Source organism: Drechmeria coniospora, chromosome 01 (genome assembly GCF_001625195.1).
Source record: "Drechmeria coniospora strain ARSEF 6962 chromosome 01, whole genome shotgun sequence".
In the NCBI taxonomy this organism is placed as follows: Eukaryota; Fungi; Ascomycota; class Sordariomycetes; order Hypocreales; family Ophiocordycipitaceae; genus Drechmeria; species Drechmeria coniospora.
Window position 1 is genome coordinate 2,869,926 of NC_054389.1, and position 23,218 is coordinate 2,893,143.

The 23,218-nt window shown below is 56.2% G+C and overlaps 7 protein-coding genes across 7 annotated transcripts; 2 read left to right on the plus strand and 5 right to left on the minus strand.

Moving 5' to 3' along the window:
* Window positions 1-200: 200 nt before the first annotated feature.
* DCS_00770 (glycogenin) lies at window positions 201-2,980 on the minus strand (the record flags this gene model as incomplete). Its single annotated transcript, XM_040798106.1, has 8 exons — window positions 201-530; window positions 604-1,007; window positions 1,062-1,357; window positions 1,407-1,768; window positions 1,839-2,423; window positions 2,515-2,621; window positions 2,678-2,705; window positions 2,753-2,980. 8 exons carry the CDS (start codon window positions 2,978-2,980, stop codon window positions 201-203), a joined length of 2,340 nt encoding a protein of 779 aa, XP_040658989.1.
* Window positions 2,981-4,086: 1,106 nt separating this feature from the next.
* Window positions 4,087-5,395, minus strand: DCS_00771 (uncharacterized protein; the record flags this gene model as incomplete). The annotated part of the gene is made up of 3 exons (XM_040798107.1): window positions 4,087-4,950; window positions 5,072-5,178; window positions 5,251-5,395. 3 exons carry the CDS (start codon window positions 5,393-5,395, stop codon window positions 4,087-4,089), a joined length of 1,116 nt encoding a protein of 371 aa, XP_040658990.1.
* A 696-nt stretch (window positions 5,396-6,091) lies between these two features.
* DCS_00772 (Ribosomal protein L22/L17, eukaryotic/archaeal) lies at window positions 6,092-7,015 on the plus strand (the record flags this gene model as incomplete). Its single annotated transcript, XM_040798108.1, has 4 exons — window positions 6,092-6,094; window positions 6,232-6,445; window positions 6,586-6,773; window positions 6,857-7,015. The coding sequence occupies 4 exons, from the start codon at window positions 6,092-6,094 to the stop codon at window positions 7,013-7,015; spliced, it is 564 nt and encodes a 187-aa protein (XP_040658991.1).
* An 832-nt stretch (window positions 7,016-7,847) lies between these two features.
* DCS_00773 (Golgi membrane protein) lies at window positions 7,848-10,127 on the minus strand (the record flags this gene model as incomplete). The annotated part of the gene is made up of 3 exons (XM_040798109.1): window positions 7,848-9,736; window positions 9,792-9,959; window positions 10,022-10,127. The coding sequence occupies 3 exons, from the start codon at window positions 10,125-10,127 to the stop codon at window positions 7,848-7,850; spliced, it is 2,163 nt and encodes a 720-aa protein (XP_040658992.1).
* Window positions 10,128-10,869: 742 nt separating this feature from the next.
* Window positions 10,870-14,551, plus strand: DCS_00774 (uncharacterized protein; the record flags this gene model as incomplete). The annotated part of the gene is made up of 2 exons (XM_040798110.1): window positions 10,870-11,439; window positions 11,498-14,551. The coding sequence occupies 2 exons, from the start codon at window positions 10,870-10,872 to the stop codon at window positions 14,549-14,551; spliced, it is 3,624 nt and encodes a 1,207-aa protein (XP_040658993.1).
* Window positions 14,552-14,585: 34 nt separating this feature from the next.
* DCS_00775 (nicotinamide N-methyltransferase) lies at window positions 14,586-15,518 on the minus strand (the record flags this gene model as incomplete). Its single annotated transcript, XM_040798111.1, has 1 exon — window positions 14,586-15,518. One exon carries the CDS (start codon window positions 15,516-15,518, stop codon window positions 14,586-14,588), a length of 933 nt encoding a protein of 310 aa, XP_040658994.1.
* Window positions 15,519-16,814: 1,296 nt separating this feature from the next.
* Window positions 16,815-19,463, minus strand: DCS_00776 (zinc finger domain-containing protein; the record flags this gene model as incomplete). The annotated part of the gene is made up of 2 exons (XM_040798112.1): window positions 16,815-18,193; window positions 18,905-19,463. The coding sequence occupies 2 exons, from the start codon at window positions 19,461-19,463 to the stop codon at window positions 16,815-16,817; spliced, it is 1,938 nt and encodes a 645-aa protein (XP_040658995.1).
* Window positions 19,464-23,218: the final 3,755 nt, after the last annotated feature.

Here is a 23,218-nt window from a genome sequence, read left to right on the forward strand (position 1 = left end):
TCGCAGATTCGATGCTCCAAAAGGCTCATGTAATCCACCACTCTCCCAGTATCGGGCATCCTCGTTTTAAGCAGACAAGGTGAACTACATAGGTACCAAGGGATGAGAGTTGAGGGTAGAAGACAATGAAGGCGAGCATAGCACTCATGCAATACACACAAATGAGCAAGGAATCATCTATTCAACCGTCGCACGTAATTTTATGCTTTGGCGTCCTCTGAAGTAGGCGCCGGACTTCCTCGTCTTTTCAACCTAGCTCCACTCAAGGTGGCCTCTGCCCCCACGATGACAAACTCGTCAGCCTTGTTCATATTCTGGACCAGGTTCTTGACTGATGATACGGGCTGTGGACTCAAGACGGCCGGCGGTGCAGCCCACACAACATGTGTAGGAGACGTGATCGGGTCGGACCCGAAGGGTAGTGGCCGTGAGGGAATCTCGCGATTCCTTTGACTTTCATCGCCGCCTAGTCTGCGTAGCAGAGCTTCGGACTGCTGCATTGCAAGCTTTTGGAGTTGTTCGGCTGGGTCCTTGCGGTGGTACCCACGTCAGTCAGATTGCAAGGGAGGCACCGGGTCCTCATCATTTCCCATGCACACTTACCCATGCTGTCTGTACCGGAACACCCTCAGCCTCTGGAAGAGGTATGTTTCCTCTATTATCGTGATCTCCCGTCACACCCTGGGTCCATAATGCTGGCTGAATGGGTGCTGGGGTGACTGGCAGACTGGGCCGTTCCTCGGCGCTAGGAAAGTCGGTTACCTTTGTGCTGGGGAGCTTCTTGCTTGCCAAGTCGGCGGCTATAGGACTCAGTGGACCGGAAAAGCCACCTACAGCCTGCTGACTGCCCACACGATGATGCCGCCGAAACCTTTCGACATAGCGATCAATCTCTGGCACATCGTCCCAGGCGTTGACCCGTGGGAATGAGTTCCCATAGTTGAAGGACGCTGCCATATCAGTGGACATGGGAGATAGCTGCTCGTCTTCCTGGGATTGGGATGGGCCTAGAATACATGCCTCAGAATGGTTGAATGCATTGACGACGTTGTCTCACTCACCGGCAAGATTGCTTGACGATTCCTGCTCTATTGGAACTACTACTGGCCTCTCGTTCGCGAAGGCTCTTGATGGTTTGGGCCGGTCCACTTCCCATGGGAATATCTGACGTGGTTGCTTGGTCGGTAACAGTGCAGCCTCTTTGGGAACCTCGTACCACATGTTTCGTGGAGGGCTAGGGTAGCGTGCAGGAGGTATGAATGGTTCTGTGTCAGTCGACATCTCGTAGTGGGTTGCAGGAAAGTTGGCCGCCTCTGGTTTGGACCCTGGAGGGGGCGATTGCCTATCCGTCCAGACTCTGTCAGCGAGCTCGAGCGACTTGTGTTCCCCGATGAGTGGCACACTACCTCTGAGCATCCCAACTAGGCGTGAACATCGGTTCCTGAACATTCTCCACCTCGGCAGAACATCTGTCACCGGTAGACGGTGATGATTGTGCCTCGATTTCAATGCCTGCAAGTGCGTACAAAGTATAAGCAGAAAAATCGTGTGGCCAGTGGTTCCAAGGATGCGCTGTACCATCGGATTTGGAGGACTCAGGAGCCTGATGCGAACTGGTCTCATCCTTTGCTGCGGCAGAATCATGGCCGTTTATGATAATTCCATTATGGCTTTCCTTAGTTACAATGGCCCCGGACTGGAAGGCTCTTCTAATGAAAGATGACAAGAAATCGACTGGAGAAGTCTGCGGCTGCTGCGATGAAGCTTCCTGGAGATGACTAGTCAGTTCTGCCCTAATCGCGACGAACAGGCTATTCAATCCAACGGGGCGTGCATACGAGAAATCGATAGTGACGATCGTACACTGCCCACCATCGACCAACCATCTCGTCGTAAAGTGTGGCACCGTGCGATGCGTTGCGGTCTGACAGCCATGGCTTGCTGGAGCCGATGAAATGAACCATGCTGATGCTAGACTGAAAGTGACGATATGCGGGAACATACTGATAGTGGGCAGAGGGAGTGACGTTGTAGGTGAACGGCAAGCGGTTGAATCCGCGGCCGAAGTGCATGTTCAGGAGGCCCTGGTCGGCTCCATCAAAGGATATATTTCTTTCAGCCATTGCCAGCATGGCATAGTAGTCGCCCATGTTGGGAGTTATGACCATTACGCCCGTGTTGAAGATATCCGGCCACCCTATGTCAGGCGCGGCAGAGAAGGCATGGGGAATGTGGAAGAGCTCGTCGGGAGCGCGGTAGGCAACGATATCGGCATCGATGTAGACGATTTTAGTAAATTGAGTTTGCTTCCATAGGTTAATCTTGGTGAAGGCAGAGTGCAGATCGGCACGATTCATGAGGTACAAATTCGCCGGCTGCTCGTTGCGTATTCGTGGAACTGGAAAGACATGGTCGAAAACTGTCTGTATGGTAAGCGTCCAAGGCATTGTCAGTTGCTCGTTGATTTCAGAAGTTCACAACTCGGGTTCTGACTCGGGAAGGGCGCGAACAAACCTTGAGCAGCGCTATGGCTTCGGCCGACACGGAGTCGAGGGTAATGAAGACAGCAAGCTTCTGGGTGGTGCCGGCGTCACGCAGCGAGTGGGCGAGGACAAGGGCGCCTACGACGAACATACTTGTGAGCAGGAGTCGCGTGTGCAGCGACGGGACCTCATACCTGGGAGGTAAGAATCGTTGAGAAGCAGCTGCGCGGAAGAAGTCATTGGGTGTTACATGCTGTCTTTGCACGTACAACTTGGAGGATCGTGGCGATGCTGTGCCATGCCTTCATGTTTGGGTAGGTTGACTTACCGTCGCGTAGATGTGGCAACTGCTCGCAGGTGTCGCCATGCCGCTCAATGAAGCTCTTGGCGGGGGAACCCGCAGAAGTTTCGGAGTCGGGGCAGAAGCTTCTGGCCCATGAGGGACCGATCACAGGCTGCGACTTTCTTGCCTGTAAGTATGTGACTTGTGAGGTCATGCGAAGGCGCGTGTCAATAAGAGAATGAATTACACGAGTTGAATGTACAAGGCCATAGCTCGGAATGGACTGTCAAGGTACCGAGTACAAGATACTTACTTACCTGTTGGTTGGTAGAATGTACTGTACTTCTAGTATAAGTGTACTAACCTAAGTAGTTAGTTGTACAGTAAGTACAACAAGTACTCTGGTGCGAGCGCCAAATGCTGCATTAACGATGGATCCAGGTACGTACGTTCATGTATCCGCTACGCCACGTACGCAACTGACATGCATGCTTGTATTCAAGCTGTGTCTGCTCCGTACTCCGCGCAGTACTCCGTACGGAGGGAGTACTCCGTATTATTACAGCATTCCCGTACTAATTAGGTCTGCCTACCTCAATCGGTAGCATTCTGTGCCTTGCCCTGGACAATGTATTCATAATGGTGGCTAGATAACATACGCAATGCGATAAATACATTAAGGAGTGAGCATCTATGCTAGGATAATACAATTAGCAAATTAATAGTTTTCCCACCCATGATAGCATGTGAAAGTACTCCCGTACGCGAAAAGTCAATGCGGCTAGTACAAGTAGGGTTTTTTTTCAACCGTCCATGTCCATTTCAAGCGTGAGCTGCTAAGGACTCGAGTTGTGACAGGGTGCGGGGTATGGAAGGTTACAGCACCAGCAATGTGACGAACGAAGCTCGGGAAGACGTTCGGTCAGTCTCATCGAGGTCCACTGCTTCGTCCTGCTCCGCACCACTGTCAAAGTGTAGACTTTGCTGAAGTCTAGTCGCCGCTGACCAGACACTTACATGCACGATTCCCTTGCACCTCGCAGAATGGGGGTGTTTCAGTACCCCGTGATACAATGGCAGAGCACACTCCGCATGCCGTGCGTTGCTGTTTCAGCCCCAGTCTGCGGTGGAACTAGGCTGCTCACGCGTCTGCATCTGCGGATGGAGGCGGTACAGGTAAGAACAAAAGCGAACGTCTTTCCAATTGGATTTGACGTCAAAAACAGTCTATGTACATATCCCAGCCCATCCGTAACGCCTTCTCGCCTGATGAAGCAGCCGCGCGGGGAATAGCATGTGATAAAAATCAAATACCGGACATCAAAGCATACATGACTGTGATATGCTCAAGGAGCTCAGGATGATCAAGCGATTTAGGTGTGGGGAATCAAATGAAGCCTGTGAAATAAGAATTATGAGGATAGACTCTGAGCCATCCAGGCAAGTCTCCTTATTGGTGGCGTTCGTACACACCGGCAACCAGGCAATGGTCGCGCTCGAAAGGTTCTTGGATACCAAGTCAGTTTGCAACGTCGCAGAAACAGATCCGGATATGGTATACTCACCAAGCGTAAGTTGGAACTTGGGCTTGATGTGCTCGGCTCTCATCTTGTTGACCTCGGCAGCGAATACCTCAGCCGGAGGCGCAGTAGAATCGATGCAGTTGGCCTTGATGGAAATGAGCACGCCGCCGCCAGCTTTCAAGAACCAGTTGGCGTTCATGGCAACGATACGGGCTTGATCTGGCTGGGCAACGTCGGCAAAAATGACGTCAACCATTGGTACTATCATGCGGTAGCGGGCGGGCTGACGGGCATCCTCGACGATAGGAACCACGTTGGTGCGTTTCGATGCCATGGCAATGAGGTCGCGGCCGGATCGAGACGAGAATTCGACGGCGTATACGTATCCGGTAGGGCCGACAAGGTCGGAAACGTGTGAAACGGAAGTTCCAGAGGCGGCACCGATATACAGAACACGGGAGCCAGGTCGCATGTAGATTTCGTCGGCACCACCGGCGATGGCGGCGCAAAGTTTGCTTCGGAAGGGGTTCCACATTCGGTACTCGACCTTGGTGGTAGTGGTTGTGCCATCATCGTTCTGGACAGTCTCGTCGTGCTGGATTCGCTTCTCGCCATAGACCGATTCGTTCAGAACCATGTTGCGCGTAGCCAGGCCATCCTCCTTACCGCCGCGGACGACGAAGACACCGGGGTGGCGGTGAGGCTCCTGAGATGCAACTTGGTCAGAACCGGATACCAAGCAAAGGCTTCCTTCGACCGTCATGTTGGGAGTGAACGCATACCACGACAACCTTGGCACCGCCCTTCATGCCAGGCTTCATGCCTCCACGGGGACCACCACGGCCACCGCGACCAGCGCCTCCTCGCATGCCTCCACCACGGCCGCCACCTGTTGCAAAAGTAAGCTCAACGGCTCCGACTGCGTGGATGAGGAGCCGAATTTGTCATGATCATCTCGTACCTCGAGGTCCTCCGCGAGCGCCGCCAGCACCGCCTCGCCCACCAAAGCCGCCGAAGCCACCGCGACCTCCGCGAGCACCACCTCGCATGCCACCACCACCGCGGGGGCCGCCTCGCGATGCACCGCCTCGAGCACCGAATGCCATTATGATGTGATGTTGAAGAGATTCAAGAAGTGAATGGTCTGTCAATACTGGCACAATGGCAAGTGATCGAATTCCTGAAGCAGGCCTAGGCGCGAACAAACTGGTCTGTTGTCCTGCGTACTTGCTTGTTGAATCTTGAGGCACGCTTTAGAAGTGGAAGAAATTTTTGAGCATCGAGCAGCATTCTGCTCCATTATTGGCTAGATCAATTTCTGGGAGTCCCTCACCGGACCGACCGACTTCCGGTACCGATGAAGGCCCGTCCCCCCACAATTCATGATGGGTCACGTGGCGTGTTGAAGGCGGCGGCCACCTTGAGATTGCTGCAAAGTCACAAACACTGCAGTAAAACATCTCGTTCGGAAAGTGCAACCAATTTCCAGGGTACGAAGTTGAAAAGAGGGTAAAATATCCATTGTTCTAGAAGTAAACATTGAGAAATACAATATAATACATTTGCGACCTCTACGGTGAATTTTGCTTTGTTGTGCCATAGATGGCGGCGACCTGGGTTCTTACGCCCAAGTGCTTACTGTACATGTCGAGTAGGGCAGGGAAGCCCTAGAGAGCCCCCTCCTCACCCAAAATAGGTAAGCGAAAAAATGGACCCGGAGCAAGTGCATCAGTTCAGAATTTCTCAAGTCTGGCCAGCGAACTTAACGCAGTCGAATCAGTCACTCCATCCAAGTCGTCGAGATGGTGAGTTGCGCCCGGAAACATTTGATTTCTTGTCGAATGAGCATGTTGCGCGATTGAAGTTCCATCTCACGGAACCTGCTGCAAGGATTTTGGCGAGGCAGACGATGAACAACCACTAATTACTGCTCCTTGTACAGGTTCGATACGCCGCGACCGAGATCCAGCCCTCCAAATCGGCCCGCGCCCGCGGTGCCTACCTGCGAGTTTCCTTCAAGAACACTCGCGAGACCGCCCAGGCCATCAACGGCTGGAAGCTGCAGCGTGCCGTTGCCTTCCTTGAGAATGTGCAGGAGCACAAGGAGGCTGTTCCCATGCGACGATATGCCGGCAGCACTGGCCGCTGCGCGCAAGGTACGACGCGAACCCGTCAAGGATCCTCTCCCAAGCCGGAAAGAAACAGGGCCGCCTGGTCTTTTTGTTCAATATCCACAAGGCGTCCAGAATCTTGGGTTTCGTTGAGCAGGACGGTGACTGATTGGTGATGGTTGCAGGCAAGCAGTTCGGCGTCTCCAAGGCCCGATGGCCCGTCAAGTCGGCCCAGTTTCTGCTGGACCTCTTGAAAAATGCTGAGGCGAATGCCGATGCCAAGGGCCTTGACACCGGTGCCCTGATCGTGAAGCACATCCAAGTCAACCAGGCCCCCAAGCAGCGCCGCCGAACATACCGCGCCCACGGTCGAGTATGTTTCCTTCTTACCTGCTCCTGGCGACACCCGTGGTGTCGATTGCCTCTGTTTTCTAAGCGGCTGACGTTCACTCTCAGATCAACCCTTACATGTCGAACCCCTGCCATATCGAGCTGATCCTGACAGAGGCCGACGAGGTTGTGCAAAAGTCTGAGCAGGTTGCCAACCGTGAAGAGCTCCGCCTGAACTCGAGACAGCGTGGCTCTCGCCTTCGCAAGGCCATCACGGCCTCGTAAGAGGGCGCGGGCTGAGGGGAGTTCGGTCAGGATGCAGGACATGGGTGGATTTCAACGTTGACATGTGCGTTTGGGGCAATTTATGGCTTTTCTCCCCTCGCACATGATGGGAGATACAGGGGGAGTACGGAGTCTCGGGGGTATCGTGCCGCACAGTTGCTCTTCGTTTCTCGTACCCCCCTGATGAAATAAAGACGACCAAAGCCAGATTTGGTGCCGGTGCCGTTCAAACTTTGTGTGACAGTCCAACATGGTTACGAATGTTGGACGGATCATCGTATTTTATAGCACTGCCAGAGTTATTGGTGTTTCATTCCTGATATGTATGTTCAGTTTGTCGTCGGAAATTGCCCCGTTCTTCATCCGAATCGCTGTTCTTCCTCGATCACATCAGCAGGGGACGGACCATGTGCTACCGGAATCGACGGCATCGTTGGTGTCTTTTGTCGTCATAGACGTTACCCAATCTATGACCATGCCAAACGCGGCTTTACGATTGCCCGAGTCTTTTCGAGGCTGCATGTACGGAACAAACCACACCAACAGGCTACCCACACAACGTTGCAAGTACCGGCTCAAATCCAGGCGATTGGCGAAGTTCAAACTGGACCAACAGAGGTGTGGCTGGGCAGTCGTTTCAGCTGCTAGTCGTGCGTGCTCTTGGCTCGGGAACCCGAGCGAATGCCAAATCTATTCACCCACCCATCCATCCCTCCGTTAGGTCATTGTACCCTCTACTCGTACAATCCACAACGCGCCAGGTAGGGTAGCAATCTGCCAAAAAGTCATGTGCCAGGCCAGGCGTCACTGGAGTCAGGTTTCGAACGGCCGGTTACCCGTTGAACCCATCCGCTTCCCACTTCCCGCGGTTCGGCTCTCCATGCGCCGAGCTTCCTTGACCCGCCGCTGCAGCAGCATGTCCGAGATTGCTAACATGCCTTTCCAAGTCTGCACTTCCCAGCCAGTAGAGGGAGAAGAAGACGACGACGTGCAAGGCCACGCAGTACATTGCAAACAGATTCCTGCTCGCCCGGGATGCCAGTACCATCCGCGTGATGGAATAGACGACCCGTTCTGGAAAGCTCATCCGTCGATAGGCCCTCGCGGATTCCCTGCCTCTAAAGGCCGCGAATGGCGATATGTTCGTCTCGTACGCCTTTTTGTATCGGTCCAGCGATGTGCCGGAGCCATTGTTCGCCGACATCGACACGGACGAAGGGTTGGGGTTCGATGCATGTGCTGATGACGACGATGTCATCGCACCTCCCCGATTGTACGTCGACACATATCGGGTTTTCTCGTACAGGTTCAGGTTGTCCTTCTGCAACGCGGCCACTTCATGACGCACCTGCTGTAATGTCCGGTGCGTCTCGGACAACTCCTGTTCCAGCTGCACAATCTTCTGCTTGAACCGATCCCGCTGGGCCGTGACCATGGGTAGGATACCTGAGCCACCCCCCATCGGTTCCCGTTCGCTTGGACCCATTCGTGGATCCATGCCGCTGATGATGGACGAGGTTGGGGAGACCCGGCCGCCCCTTCGATTTTGCGCCCGGGCTATGTATGTGCCGGCAACCGACGCACCTGACGGGAAAGCATTCGCCCCTTCGGCATGCATGCTCTCGAGATCGCCCTCGAGTTTCTCATTGAGGTTGTGAGATTTTTCGAGTTCGGCGTTCGTCCTCGAAAGTTCGTCCTGCAGATCCTCCAGCCTAGATTGAAGCTCCTGATGAGACACACGAAGAACGGTGAGCTCGTCGCCCAGCCGCTTGTTCCTCGACATCAGCAGCTTCTCCAATGTCTCGCCCTTTCCAGCGCCCCCATGAAGCTCACGACCATCGTCATCGTCTCCGGTGAAGAACTCGATGCTCTTGAGAATCTCGAGCTCCTGCTTGATTTCATCGTAATCACCGTACTGTTTTACCTTGGCCTTGAGGGACTCCCTTTCGTTGCTAAGCAGCGTCACTTCGCGCTCCAATGACCGTAAACGAGTGTCCAGATTTCGCTTGAGGTTCTCCTTTTCCATTCGGGTCGTGTCGAGCTTGCGAATCAGCGAAGAATTCTCGGACCGCACCCGCATGTAGCCGGGGTCGTCTTCCAGAGTTTTCGAGGCTTGAGATGGCACCGAGGACTTGACCTGAGCCAACTCCAGTCTCATTTGCTCGTTTCGTGCTTCAACATCGGCCAGCCTAGAGCTAGTCCGCTCAAGGTCCGAGTGAAGCATCTCCAGCTCAGCACTGCGAACCTCGCCGCGCTTGGCTTCCAATTCTTCCCCATTCCTCCCCAGCCTCTGATTGACTTCGTAGCTGGCACGCATTTCGCTCAAGAGACGTTCTTGCGTCTCCACCTTGCTTTCCAGGCTCTTCTCCTTGGCTTCCCAGTTATCCTTTCGCTCGTCCAAGACGGCTGCCCACGAAGCCTCAACGTCCTTGACTCGAGCGTCGAGCTTTTCCTCCAGTTCCATTCGCGCCGCGCGCTCCGTCTGGAGCTTGGATTCAGCCTCTTCCAACTGGGCAGTAAGCTTTGACACACTATCTTGAAGGTGTTGGTTCTCTTCGGTGAGCTTCGGCAGCGTGTCCTCCGAAATAAGCATGGCATCTACCGAAGCTTCAAGGAGGGGGTATGGGTCGGGGGCATTCGATATCGACGTGTACGCCTGCAAGAAGGCAGAGTTGACCGTTCTGGAGTGATTTGCCAGAAGATCGATGAATGTTTGGTAGGCTGCGACTTTGGGTTAACCAGCCGGCCCACGGAGTTGGGTATCGCGAGATCCAACCTTTCAGAAGTCCCTTGAACTCGCTCAGTTTGGTCGCGTCGTCTAGTTTCCTGAACTCCTTCGTCCTCTGCGCCAGGTCCTTGCGTTGGACGGGAGAGTCGCGCTGATAGGTCACAATCACGGATGCGACGTCGTCGAGATTCGCGGACAAGGTCGTTAGGTCGACGCCTGTGATGAAGCTGTCAGAAACGGTACGGTCTACGCACTGATCTCACCCTCCGGCGGCATACTTCGCCACGCCGAAATGGCATGCTTGAACTTGTTCCCCTCCGTGAGGCTCGTGGGCGCTACCACGGCCGCTGCCGATGTTGTAGATTCTTCCGATGGTTCCGCCATCTCTGCGACGTTTAGGTAGTCTGTCGCTTGCATGGCGACTGCCGCTGCATTCGCCCAGACTCAGGACCAAATCGATTTTTCAGTTGGTACGGCAAGATGGAACAAGAGCCGAGATCGACGAGGAGCCAGGGTTGGGGAAGTCGATTATTGCATGGAGATGATGGGGCTCCGTCATTCGCAAACGTGTTACAACCCGAGGAGTGTAAGTAAGTACAGAGTACTTGCTTCGTACTAGTACCTTAAGGTGGCGCTCGTTGGCATGAACGGCTGTGCGTAGAGCCCGTTCGAACAGTACTAGGACGAACAAGCAACTGGGGACCTAGGTACTTAGTAGTACGTGTAAGCACAAAACTATTGCTGCAAGTATGAAGTACTCCGTACAAGTACTCCGTACAAGTACTCCGTTCTTCAGTAACATATTACTTGAGTACTAAGTAATAATATCTGCTCCTGGCTACTAACGGAGTACAGCTGGTGGGAACCCAAGTACTAGGATGTGCCACTGAAAGTACGTACCTCCCTCCTTCACACATGCCTCAGACTTAGCTGGACCTATCAACCAGAGCTCGGCTGACGAGCGCCAACAGCTTTGTTTTCTTTACACCACCCACCTCCGTGGCCATCCCGTCGCCTCATCATCAAGAACCCCGCGCTCTCGGTGGCAGGATCGGGCCTGCTAAGATTCTAGAAGAAGAAAGTATGGCAACCTTGTCTCGATATTGCCCTAGAACTGTTCGCCGCCATGATATTCGACGATTCTGGTGACGTGGGGTCTTCGGCGACCCGGAATGCGTCAAAGGATGACGGCCCCTATCTGCTGCGTCCACTGCTCGAAAATGTGCCTCTGTGTGCCGACGGTTCGCAGCGCCACGTTAGCATCAACTGCGTCGAATACCTGGACGGCAACCTCTATGTCGGCACCTCGGCCGCTGAGCTACTTCACTTCGTCAAGATGCCTCCCGACCCTGTCGACAAGTCTGGCAGGCCACTCTTCATGCTCGCCTCGAGGTTATCTCCCACGTTTGCCGAGCCGCCCAGGGCTGCCGCTCCAATCCCTCGACCTGGCGTTCAGCAGATCCTGCTGTTACCAACCGTTGGCAAAGCATGCATACTCTGCAACTCAACGGCGGCATTCTATTCCCTGCCCGAGCTGAGTCCCGTGTCTGGCATAGGTCAGGTGAAGAACTGTAATTGGGTCGGTGGCGTTGACCTGAACGAGATTGAACCCGAAAATTCCGCCGTGACGATTCTACTCTCGCTCAAACGACGGATACAAGTCGTGCGAGTTGGTGAAGGCGTCCAAGCTTACAGGGTACGCCAAGCGGCCTCGAATTCCACCTCGAATGTGGCGGATACTGATGTGGCCGTAGAACATTGATTATGCTGGCAGCACCGTTTCAATTCGCCGTGACACCATAGCATGCGTTGCAGACTCGAGATCTTACGCCCTCTTAGATGTTGAGAGGCGTTTGAAGATACCTTTGATGAGCATCTCATCGTTCGATGAGCCCTTGGATACCGTCGAAGTCGAGCAAGCTCAGGCCCCGGCATCTGAAGTTGTAGGAGGCATAAGTCGCAGCGTGTCGTCAACCGAAAGGCGCCCCATCTCGGCCACCAGGGCTCACAACCGCAGTACGAGCCTGGGCGGAAACGTCTTGGGAAGCAGCGACCGCCACCAAGAAGCACACGAGTCTGACCGCCGGGATCCCGAGTCCCAGCTGACATCACTTCTCCCGCCGTTTGCGGATCTACAGTCTCAGCAAGCCGACTCGGGTGCTCCGCCACAAACAGACACCCCGGCGCCTGCCGCACCCGGGGAGACCGTTGTTTCCAGCCAAACGTTGCAGCAACAGACTGTCCCGGAGGCAACCGGGCTGCATCCGCTCATCGTGTCACCGACTCCAGAAGAGTTTCTCCTCGTCATCGGCACAAGCCCGGAGGAGCCTGGCATTGGCATGTTTGTCAGCCTCGACGGCGACACAACCCGCTCCACCATCGAATTCGAGAGATATCCAGAGCAGATTGTTGTCGATGGAAGGGAATCAGACCTGTCATCATCGCGGTTCGGGTCTGGAGACGTGAGCAGCTATGTCCTAGCGTCGATGGCCAAGCAGAGCCCCAACGGCTTGCGATATGGGCTAGAGATCCAGCGTTGGGATTCCAGCGAGGCAACCCCTGAGAAGCACTGGTTAGTCGCCAATAACAGCGAAAACTCGGTCCCGTACGGACTTCGATCTCTGGTGGGCTCCGACGAGCTGCAATTTGAAGAAGTCGTTGCTCGGTTGAGCCATAAGAGGTTCCTTCCGTTCACAAATCCCCTGGACACGGCCGACTCATACCTCGAGAAATCGGATTCTCGCACAGCCCTGTCCATGGAGAGGTTGTACCAGGAAAAGGAGCTTTTCGAGCGCGATGACGACTCGCAGGACGACAACTCGCCTCCGGACGGTTGGGAGGCAGCTCGAAGCTCCGAGGGTGAGGAATTCACTCGGCGGTTGGCAAGCTCCAAGGTCAAGCTGGCGGTTTGGTCTGGTGACCGCATTTGGTGGGCGGCTCGAACCCCGCTGATAATGCAGCTTGACGCGGCTCTCGATGCTGCCTGCATGAATGGTTGCGCAGACTCTAGGGGAATAGACAGGCGAGCCATCTTTACCGTGCTCGGGTCCATTCGCGGTCGAGAGGCAAAGACTGAGCTGGAATTCCTGACGCTTGGCTTCATTCGACAAAGGGCAGGGCTTTTGCTGGTGATCAGTCTGCTGGCATCGCCGGAGGGCGAGCAACTTTCAGCGGGCGAAATGAACGCACTGGAAGAGGTTCTGATGGACAGCAAGCTCGAACCCAGAGTCGTTCTCTCGCTGATACCTGGGCTCCGCAACGAAATAAAGGAAGGACGTCAAGGGATCTGGATCTGCGACGGAGTACGAATGGTGGCAGAGACTTATCTGCAAAGCACATCCTTTTCTGGTGTGGTAAAACATGGCATCAAAGATGTCTCGCCGAGAGTACTGCACTTTTTACGACGCTTCCTCTTCGCGTGGAAGAAGCTGAAGGGCTTTGGTAGTGTCCCGGACGAGGGTGACGTATTTCCGACGGTGGATGCTGCCCTGCTCGTTGTCCTGCTGGAGCTGGATCAACACGAGAGCCACCCCGATGGTGGAACTGTGAGGTCGGAGCTCTACGGCCTCGTCGACAAAGGGGTCGATTGCTTCGAGCGAGCCGTTGGCCTCCTCGAGTCGTACCACAGGCTCTTCGTTCTCAGCCGGCTATACCAGAGCCGCAAGAGGGCAAGCGACGTTTTGTCGACTTGGAAAAGGATCATAGAGGGGGAAAGGGACGACGGAAACGAGCTTCAAGACGGCGAGAAGAGAGTGCGGGACTATCTCCAGAAGGTCAGCAGCCAGATGGTCGTCCAGGAATACGGCATCTGGCTTGCCAGCCGAAACCCCAGGCTGGGCGCCGAGGTCTTCGCCGGAGACAGCCTCAGAGCGCCCAGTTTTGAGCCGAACCGAGTGGTGGAGATGCTACGGCAAGGCGCCCCGAGCGCGGTAAAGTATTACCTGGAGCATCTCGTTTTCGTCAAGGGACATGCAGCCTACGTCAACGAACTGGTGACCTATTACTTGGACATTGTCCTGGACGATCTCGAGTCGCGGGAAACAAGCCGAGAGGCCGTCGTGGCGGCGTACGACGCCTACCGGGCGCTACGAGCACCGAAGCCGACATACCACCACTTTCTTGCCGAGAACTCGCCCGACAACGACGAGGTGTGGCAGAGCCGGCTCCGGCTGCTGCAGCTTCTGGGCGGCGCGCACGACTACGACTCGGCGGCCATTAGCGCCCGCATCACAAGCTTGCCCGGCCATCTCCTCGTGCCGGAAACCATCATACTTGCCGGCCGAGAGGGACGCCATGATGATGCGCTACGATTGCTGGTCCACAAGCTGGGCGACTATGACACGGCCGTGGCGTACTGCCTCCGTGGCGGTAGGAGCGTATATGTCCCCCCGGAGGACCGACGCGGTGGCGGCAGCAACGAGTCCGAGCAGGAGGCGTCCCGGGGTTTGTTTCGGGTTGTCCTGCGCGAGTTCCTCGCCATCAACGACTTGAGCAACCGGGTCGAGCAGACGGGTGCGCTGCTGGAGCGGTTCGGCGGGTGGTTCGACGTGGATGAGGTGCTGCAACTCATCCCGGACGACTGGTCCGTGGGCGTGGTGGCCTCCTTCCTGGCCAGCGCCCTGCAACGACTGGTGCGCGACAAGCACGAGAGCATCATGACGAGGGCGCTCAGCGGCGCCGAGAACTTGCGTATCAACTACGATTGGGTCGTCGGACTGGAGGAGAAGGGACCGAGGTTGGAAGCCACAAGACAGCAGCAGCCGGGTCATTACGCCGATGGGCACGCAGGCGATGCGATGATGCCCTGATGCAGCACCAATCCACCAACAACGGATGGCCATGCTAACTCGTACAAGCGTTGACCGTGGTCCTCCTCAACACTGCAACAAGAAGCCACCTCTTCCTTACTGTTATGTCGTCCTCAGGTCGGTGACTCATCCACACTCTCTCCTGTCCATCACAGTCCCTTTCCCAAATCCGCTCCAGCTCGAGGCCAACCTCGCGAAGGGTTTTCTCTTCGAAGAAACCGCGTATCTTCTCACGGCCGGTGTGGAATCCTGCGACTAACCAGCAACGCGCATCCTCGTTGTCAACGCTGATAAAGTGTTCGATGGAGCGGAGAAGGTTGGCGTGCTCCCACGGCATCCACAGGCAGTCGGCGACGAAGATGCGATCGAACGCATGTCGGTTGGACAGGCAGAAGGCATCCGAGAGCTCACCCCACGAGTGGCCCTGGACGAGGATGGAAGCGGCGGGAGTGGCCGAACTGCCGGCCGGGGCGAAGGACGGCCGGATGTTGTGCTCAACGTTTGAGCGGAGACTGCTGAGGATGGGAGGGGCAGGGTAGTCCGTGACGACGACTCGCCTTGCGCCCAGAATACCGGCCATGATGCTCGGAAGCGCCGTTCCCGCCCCTAGTTCCAGCACCGCTTGCCCCCCAACGTGGAAGCTCGCCCCCTCGCCGAGCCCGAAGTCGCCGTCTCGATCTGCATCCTCCACGCCGAGCGTGTCCCTCTCTACCAACTCCGCCAGCAGAAGACTCGAGTTCCAGAGGTGGTGGCTAAAGAGACGTCGTTCTGCCTCACTTTCGGTGACCGCAAGCTCCAGAGCCAGCGGCCTGGGCAGGTTTGGCGACGTATAGATTAGACTGTGCTCTGCGTCGCCGTGTTGGTTGGTCACATCGTTCGGATAGATGACGCCGAGGGATGTGGAGAGATAATCCTCCGGGCCCCAAGGCTCGCTACCGTGGAGGCAGATTCGGGATGTGAGCGCCATGGGGCGGTTTGCTCTTCTGTGCTAGATAGTGGTCGCTGATTGGAAAGGATCAGACTGTCTCGTGCTGCGCTCAAGTTTATCTTGACGGACCCTCGGTTTGGGCTGCTATGACGAAGTCAAATCGATTCCGCACCCAGTTGGCATTCGTCCACAGTGTCACACAAGTCGTATTGGCCCCTTCTTCCTCAGCCGTGGGCCATTCAAGAAAATTTGACTTCGTGTGTCAGTCAGCTCGGCACAACCTGGAGCTGGTCTGTGAGAGGTAGTGACAGGTTATTGCCTGGTAGTAAATTCCTCCAGCCGATGATCAACTCTCCTGACGTGAGACGCCACCATGTCTCTCAGGTTAGGTTTAGGTTGGCGCGCTTGGACAGCAGCCCATTAACTTTTGCGCAATCTATTTTGGTGCTTTCCTATCTGGTGGAGACTGGTATTTATTTCTCCATCGATTCTATTCAATGCTGGCCAAGGAGGAAGTCGGGGAACGAACGTATGAACACGCAATAAAATACACTTCTTGTCTATGCGAAAATACCAACCGCCAATGCCAATCAATGTGCGTCATGCCCGGTTGAAACGGCGTGGTGATACTACAAGTCTCTCTCTTCATTCGTTGCCTTGTCGGGCACCAGCTTGTGCACAGGACAGGTGGGTAGCTGTACTTACTCACTGTCACCACAGTAGCCTGCCTGCCTTAGTTGATTGATTGGATATGTCAGCATTCTGAATTCTCGGAATGCATGTCGTTGCCATTATTCTGACGCCTGCCTCATGTTGACGCCATACAACATTGTGCACATGGCATGGATTCTACGCATATACAATGTCTCCCATGCGTGCAAATGCATACATTACTCGGTCTACGTACATGGCAATAAATTATGTGAAGGGGGGAAGCACTCGTGCCTCGTACCTGAGAGATGAGGGTCCGTCTAGGACTGTCGACTGAAGCCATCGATCGTGCGGACGGCCATTCCCGTCTCGACCCGGCTCGCAATAACACAGGGTATCAAAGTACAACAAGCTCGCTCCCAATGTGGACTCGAGACGGCCAATAGGTGTGTCCCGTGCCGGCTGTCATGAAAATCAAACAAGAGCATACTGAACTCCAACGCCATCCTTCCATCCGCCGTCTCGAATGAGCGGCGCCGTGGCAGACTCATGCGCCGTCCGGGATGCACGGCACCCAAGGGCCTTGATCAAGGACGTGTGCGTTCAACGGGGCCGCGTGCCTCCGTCCCCGCGAGCGCCACCGCAAGGCGGCGCAGCCGAGGTTGTCGCACGCGAGGCGTCGCCTCATATGGAGGATACCGTGGTCGTCTCCAGGATCTCCTTCATCTCGCCGAGCTGCGCCTCGTCTGGGTCATCCGACAGCCAAGGTCCCTTCTCCGCATCCGTCGCGCCCAGAAAGCCCTCGGCACGATTCAGAGTCTGCACGTCAAGGTCGGTGACGTATGCGTTGCCGTCCGACAACTTGATGCGAACCTCGTGATCGGTGGACAGCATCATGTCATCCTTGGCCAGCCGCCGGGAACCATCAAAAACGGCCATGATACGCTTCTTCATGTTCATCTGGCCCTTGTCGAAGCCCCAGGACGAGGGATAATCACGACGGTTCTTGCGACCGCGAACCCTCGTCGCCAGCGGGACGCCGCCGCGGGAGTGCGTCAAGCCTCGGGACTTTTGAACGCCATTGGGAGGGTTCTTCTTCCGGGCGGAGGGGGACGAGTTCGATCCGGAGGCGGCGTCGTCGGCGTCGTCGTCCTCTCCCATCTCGTCGTCGTCACCGTAGTCGTCGGTCTGCATCGTCGGCGTGGCGGTGGGCAGGTTGTTCTTCTCGAGCGTCTGATGGACACTCCTGTCGTTTTCGACCTCGGCAAGTCGCTGCGCGTTGATGGCCTCGGCCGGGTCTTCTTGCTGCACGATTCGGAGGACGCAGTCGTCCAGATGCTCGTAGAAGTCCTGGGCGTTGGCGAAGTTCTGGGAGCAGGTGCTGCATTTGCCCGTCGCGTCGGGGGCGTAGCCGACAAGCTTCTTGCCGGTGCCGACGCCGACGGGCGTCTTCTTGCGACTGTTGGGCGGCGTCTGTTCGACGCCATGCACGGCCGTCAGATGCCTTTTGAAAACGTCGGCCCGGTTGAACGACTTCTCGGCAGGCGAGCCGGAGCCGGGACAGAAGCCGCAGACCATCGTTCCCTTGTAATGGGTCAAGGTGTGGCGGTTCTTGTCATACTTGCGGGCAAAGCCCTTGAGGTGGTACTCGCACGTGTGGATGGGGCACTTCTCCGGTCGCTCGTTCTGATGCGTGAGCATGTGGGCTTTCAGGTCCTTGAACACCTTGCCGCAGTCGGGGTAGGAGCATCGTTGCTTCTCCCTCGACTCGTCGCCACTGTGGTACTCGGCGGAGGCGGGCGAGATGAAGCTGGCGGCCATGCTGACACGGCGGCCGAGGGCGTCCACCGGAACGCCATAGGGGCTTCCCGGGAAGGCGGACGGGAAAGGGCCGCCGTGGAGGTAGGGCGACGAGCTGCTGGTGCGGAGAAGGGTGGGTTGAGGGGACGCGACGGAAGGAGAGGACACGAACGGGTTGGCGGCGGCGGCCTGCTGGAAGTGGTTGCTGAAGGGCGACATTGGCATCGGCGGAGGGGCCACGTCTGGGTGAATGAGAGAGGGATCTGTCGCGCGTGGAAGAGCGTTAGCAAGCATGGTGATGGACGTCATCGAGGCGGCGATGGTGGCCGTCGTGTTGGCCGTTGAAGGGCTGACACATGCGCGGGCGAGGAGATGGTGAGCAGTTGCGGGAAGGAGGATTGTCAATTGTCGGTTGCCCAAGGGGGGGGCGCGGCACACGAGTCAGCGCACTCCTGCTCCGCCTCCGCCTGGAGGGGAGGGAGAGGGAGGACGGCGGCCTCTCGTTATTGCCGCTGCTCGTATTGTGGCAAGGCGCTGACTCGCTGCGCACAGCACTATGCAAGCCGCTAGCCACTAACGCGAACGCAGCCACGACGACGAACGGGTACTTGCGTCGTCCCCTTCAAAAATGCAGAGCGACGGTGGGCCAATGTCGTCAGCCATCCATCCACTGGGATGCGAGACGAGGCACGAGCCGAAATGTGAAATGTGGCGACAAGGTAATCCGTCAATGCAAATGCAAATGCGAGATGCAACTGCAACGGCAGTCCCAGCCCCAACACGACGGGTGCCACCACCACCGGGTGCCTTGCCACCGAGTGTGGGGCCGGGGAGGGGGAGGGGGACGGCAGCGAAGCGGTAGAAGTCAACGTAGCAGCCGCGTAGGGGGGGGGGGGGCAAAGATGGGACAATGACCGTCGTCGGGGATTGCAACAAAGGAATAATAAGAGAGAGAAAAAAAATTGATGGCATACCTACGAACGTCTTGGGTTGGGCGGCACCAAAATCGTAACTCCGCAGTGGTTCCAGTGCCGAACCGGTAAAATATTCGGGCCCAGCCATGTAATCGTTGCCGACGATGCTCGGCTGCACAGCCATGCCCTGCGCATTCCACTCAGCGACGGCGCCGGGCTGGCCGTGATTGGACTGAGGCGATCCCATGGCTGACGAGGGTGCCGAGGGTGCAGATGCGGTTGATAAGCTGGAGGAGCCCAGTCGCATGTCACCATCTTCGTGATACGAGCTAGGCGAGGCACGGCCGAGCATGTAGCTGGATGTGTCGGCGTAAAGGGAGGCCTCGAAGGTTAGAGAGGTTGTGGGGGTCGCGTAGACGGCGTTTTGAGCATGGCCCGAACGTGAAAGGCTTCCTCGGAACGGCGCGGGCTCGGTCGTCATGCTCATGTCCATGCCGACCATGGGTGCCGCCGGGTTTCGAGTGCTCGCAAGTGCGTCATGAGGTGTGTCGGGAAAGCGAGCCAAAGGTCCACAGCCAGGTTGCTGCGGAAGCATGGCGAAGCGTTGCTCGGCGGCCATGGTGGCCATGGTCCGTCGTCACCGTTCCTTCAGAAGGGCTTGGTCCTGACTGGGTCTGCTCCGATTCAACGTGTCAGCGTACCAGGATCGTGGGTCCCTCGGGGGTGGGGGGAGGCAGAGTGGCACGTTATCTCGAAAAGGGGAGAGAACGAGACCAGGTCGTGGTTTGTTACCTTTGAAGCACCAATGCTCGTTCCAACGACCCGAAGGGTGAGGGGGGCAGGAGGGGCAGGCAGGAGGAGGCGACGGCGTTCCCACCAGCTCTCACTTCCCTGTTCCAGGAAGGCGACGTCCGGACTCGGGCCGAACTTTGGCCTCGCTTGAAAGCCAGGGCGTGAATTCGAACAAAGCGAAGCCGGACAGATGGCGAAGCAGTACCGATTCGACTGGTGGTGCGTCGCTGCGAGTTGGCGCAGGGGCGGGCGGAATGCTGGTGGTCCGAGTACTTGATGATTTCAGGCCGTCGTCATGTGCGGCGAGGCAACGGCTGTTGTGCGTCTTGAATGAAAGGGTTCGGCGGAGGCATGGACAGATTCATCCATGCGGAGGGGTGGTTAGATGTCGGACGTTGGACGCTGGGGAATGAAGACGTAGATATAGACGGTCAACGGGTACCACAAACAAGGACGAGATCGAATGCGCTCTCGCACGTACAGGGCCAAGACAGGCCAGTCGAATGGGAACGTCCTCGAGGAGGAGGAGGAGGGGGGTGTCAGGATCAGTCCGTGGCCGTGGCATATTATTACGACAAGAGACGAGACCTCACCGGGGTCCATGGTCCATGGTCCATGGGGAGAGGTGGGGAGAAGGGACGACGGTATGAATTGGGACGAGAGGCCAACAGGTTAGCGTCATGGCAGGGCACCAGCATCGTCCTTGGGGCAAACGGGAGCTTTGACAGGGCTCCAGTCGGTATTCACCAAGGCGGCTTGCCTTGCCGGCGGCCGCTCCGGGGATGGGGAGGGGTGGTTGCTGAAAGGGTCCCTCGAGGAGGGAAGGGGTGTGAATGGGTGGGTGATGCGCTGTCTGGTCTGGCTGGCCATGGCTGTGTGGAGAATGACCCTAACCAAGGGTACTTGGGGGCGTACGGACGACACTGAACAGGGACACGGGTACGGAGCGCTACTGTACTACGGACGGAGTCCTCCGTACCAGAACATGTACCTGTACATGTACTCCGTATTCCGTACTTGAGTACTCCGTACAGTACACGTACAAGTACGGAGTTCTGAAGGTGCAGGAGTAATTAACTTGCGTGCTTGTTTGGGCACACGCACTTGTACTCTGCATGTACAGAGTACACGCACGTGCATAGTAATGCGACGAACGAGAGAGCGGAAAGTAACGGTGCCCTGGCCGGCTAGGCCTCCAACGCTTGGCCAGCAGAGCCAGCCAGCGAGCTTGGGAGGATCGAGACCCACCAACTGGCGGTGATGAATTCCGGTCTCCCGGATAGCAATGTGCCGGATCAAGGCGGCTGCACCAACCATCATCGGAGGACAGCCAACCGAGGTGCTCGAATGACTTGCTGCCACCCACCGAAGCAAGATGCGCGGCGAGGTTGAGGAAGCCGGGTCGGCACTGTGGCGGGGGCATGAGTTCTACGTCCTTGGTAGTGGAGGTACTCGCGACCTCTGAGCACCTTGGGGCCTGGGTATCGGAGACGCTAAGCCAAAGCGAGCGCGGGACGAAGGGACGAGGTTGAAGGTGGCTGTTTGGTGACGAGCAAGGCATTTCGTGCCGAAGCGTGCACCAGACGGGCACTCTGCACACTTGGAGAATATGCCAACATTTAGGTGCTAATTAGCGGACGCCTCGAACAAGCGCACATGTAATTACGTCACGAACACTCTTCTGCTGCTTGCACGAGTTTTTCGCGTCTGCTCGAGGTGTGCTGCAAGGACAGATTCGTACACATGTTCTTTTTGAATGGTTTGTTTCATTAGTACCTAGGTACCTAAGATGTACAGTAAGTAGGTAGGTGCGTGCACAGTAAGTGCAAGCACTTTGATGCATAATACCAGGTGTAGCGGTGACAATACGATCTCGTACTCTTTTTTACTACCACTTGTGAAATCTGCACAAGCGGCGGATGTCCACAATACTTGCCCGCACCCAAGTGCTAGGTGGTAAGGTGCACTGCACTCCGTGCTGTGCAAGCATTTGGTGTGGGCTTGCTGCCGCAGGTCTGAGACAGAGAAGCAACAGGATGGCACCAACTTTCCGTTTTCCTTTTTCAAGGCTCGATTTAGCTTCCTTGTTGCCGGGTTGGTGAGGCTACCGCGATAGGATGGGGTGATGAGACCGACGGACGGGTTGACTAGTTTAGCGTCTTTGTGAATGGAAATGCCAGCGTCGAAGGACGGCGAAACACCTCGCAGGAGCTAGAAGCGCCCGCGCGGTCGATCTCGATCAGGCCTGAGGGTAAGAGCGCCTCTCCATCTCAACCATCGTTGGTTCGAGGCCAGGGGAGGGACGCAGTCTTGCAGGGCATGAAGCGAAAGGACGCACGAACAAGTCTGTCGAGAGGGCCAACCGTTCGTGGCATCTGACACCCACTCACAGGCAGGAAGCCTGGGAAGCGCAAGGTGGCGGGCGGGCAAAAAACACTGGCCGCTCTGGTCGCCTTCCATGTTGCCGTCGGACGATTGAATGATCATTCCATCAGTATTCTCCGTGGTGGACTGGCTCGCTCCCACAGGGGGGACGTACGCCATGGCACCACAGCACGGAGCATGGAGTACAGTCACTAGACAAAAGTGACGATTCAATATTGATTGACAATACGGAGTACAAAGCGAATCGACACTTTTGCCACCCCACTATTATACCAATCCCTACTCCACCACCACCACCAAGGTAATAGCAGGCACGGAGTACTTGCACGTACTGTACGGAGTAGGGTTACAATACTGCGTCTCCTGAGTGCGGTACGTACTGTGCAGGGCCTGCCTGTCCAGAGTCCAGGCGTTCGGGAGGCCTGCGCTTCCTTCGGCGTCGCCGTTGGTCGCACGAGCCAACAATCGATGGCACCTTCGATCAATAGTCAAGGATGCAACGTGTTTCTCGGATGGTTGGTGTGCTCACCTACTCTCGCAGCAGCGCCCCAATCCGTCATTGATCCGAGTCTTGCTCGTGCCTGCTGCTTCGTATTGTTTTCCTGCTTGCCCTCATTTCACGCGCAACATGTAGGTGTGTGCACAAGAGTGCGATGCACGAGTACGGGGACGCGCCGTGCTCGCGGCTTCCGTTTGCGACATTCGGGGGGGGGGGGGCAGACATTGCTTCATCTCTCCGCTGGGTACGGGATAGCATCAGTGTTGTGTACGCATGTGTGCATACAGCACGGAGCACAAGTACGAGCACTGCCTGTTGCACGGGTTCGGGAGCCCCTGAACTCTGCCTCACCGTCGGTATCCTCGCCCAGTACATGCATGGCCATGCCGCGCCAGAGCTTCCAGATCGACATGCACAGATACTACTATATCTATCAGTACGGAGGAATGGTGCATACACCTAGTTGTGCGTGTACTTGGTTGTAATTACATGTACAGCACGCTGCACGTACATTCGACAAGGACCAGGTACGAATACACACAGTAATTATTACAACGTGCTTGCTGTAATGTACTCACTTAAGACTCCCTCTTAGGTAGTAAGTAGACTTACCTTGCTAACAAGTACTGGACAGGTACTTGCCGTGTGTGTCGTAAGTACACCTTCTGCAACAATACTTCTTACATGTATAAGCACAT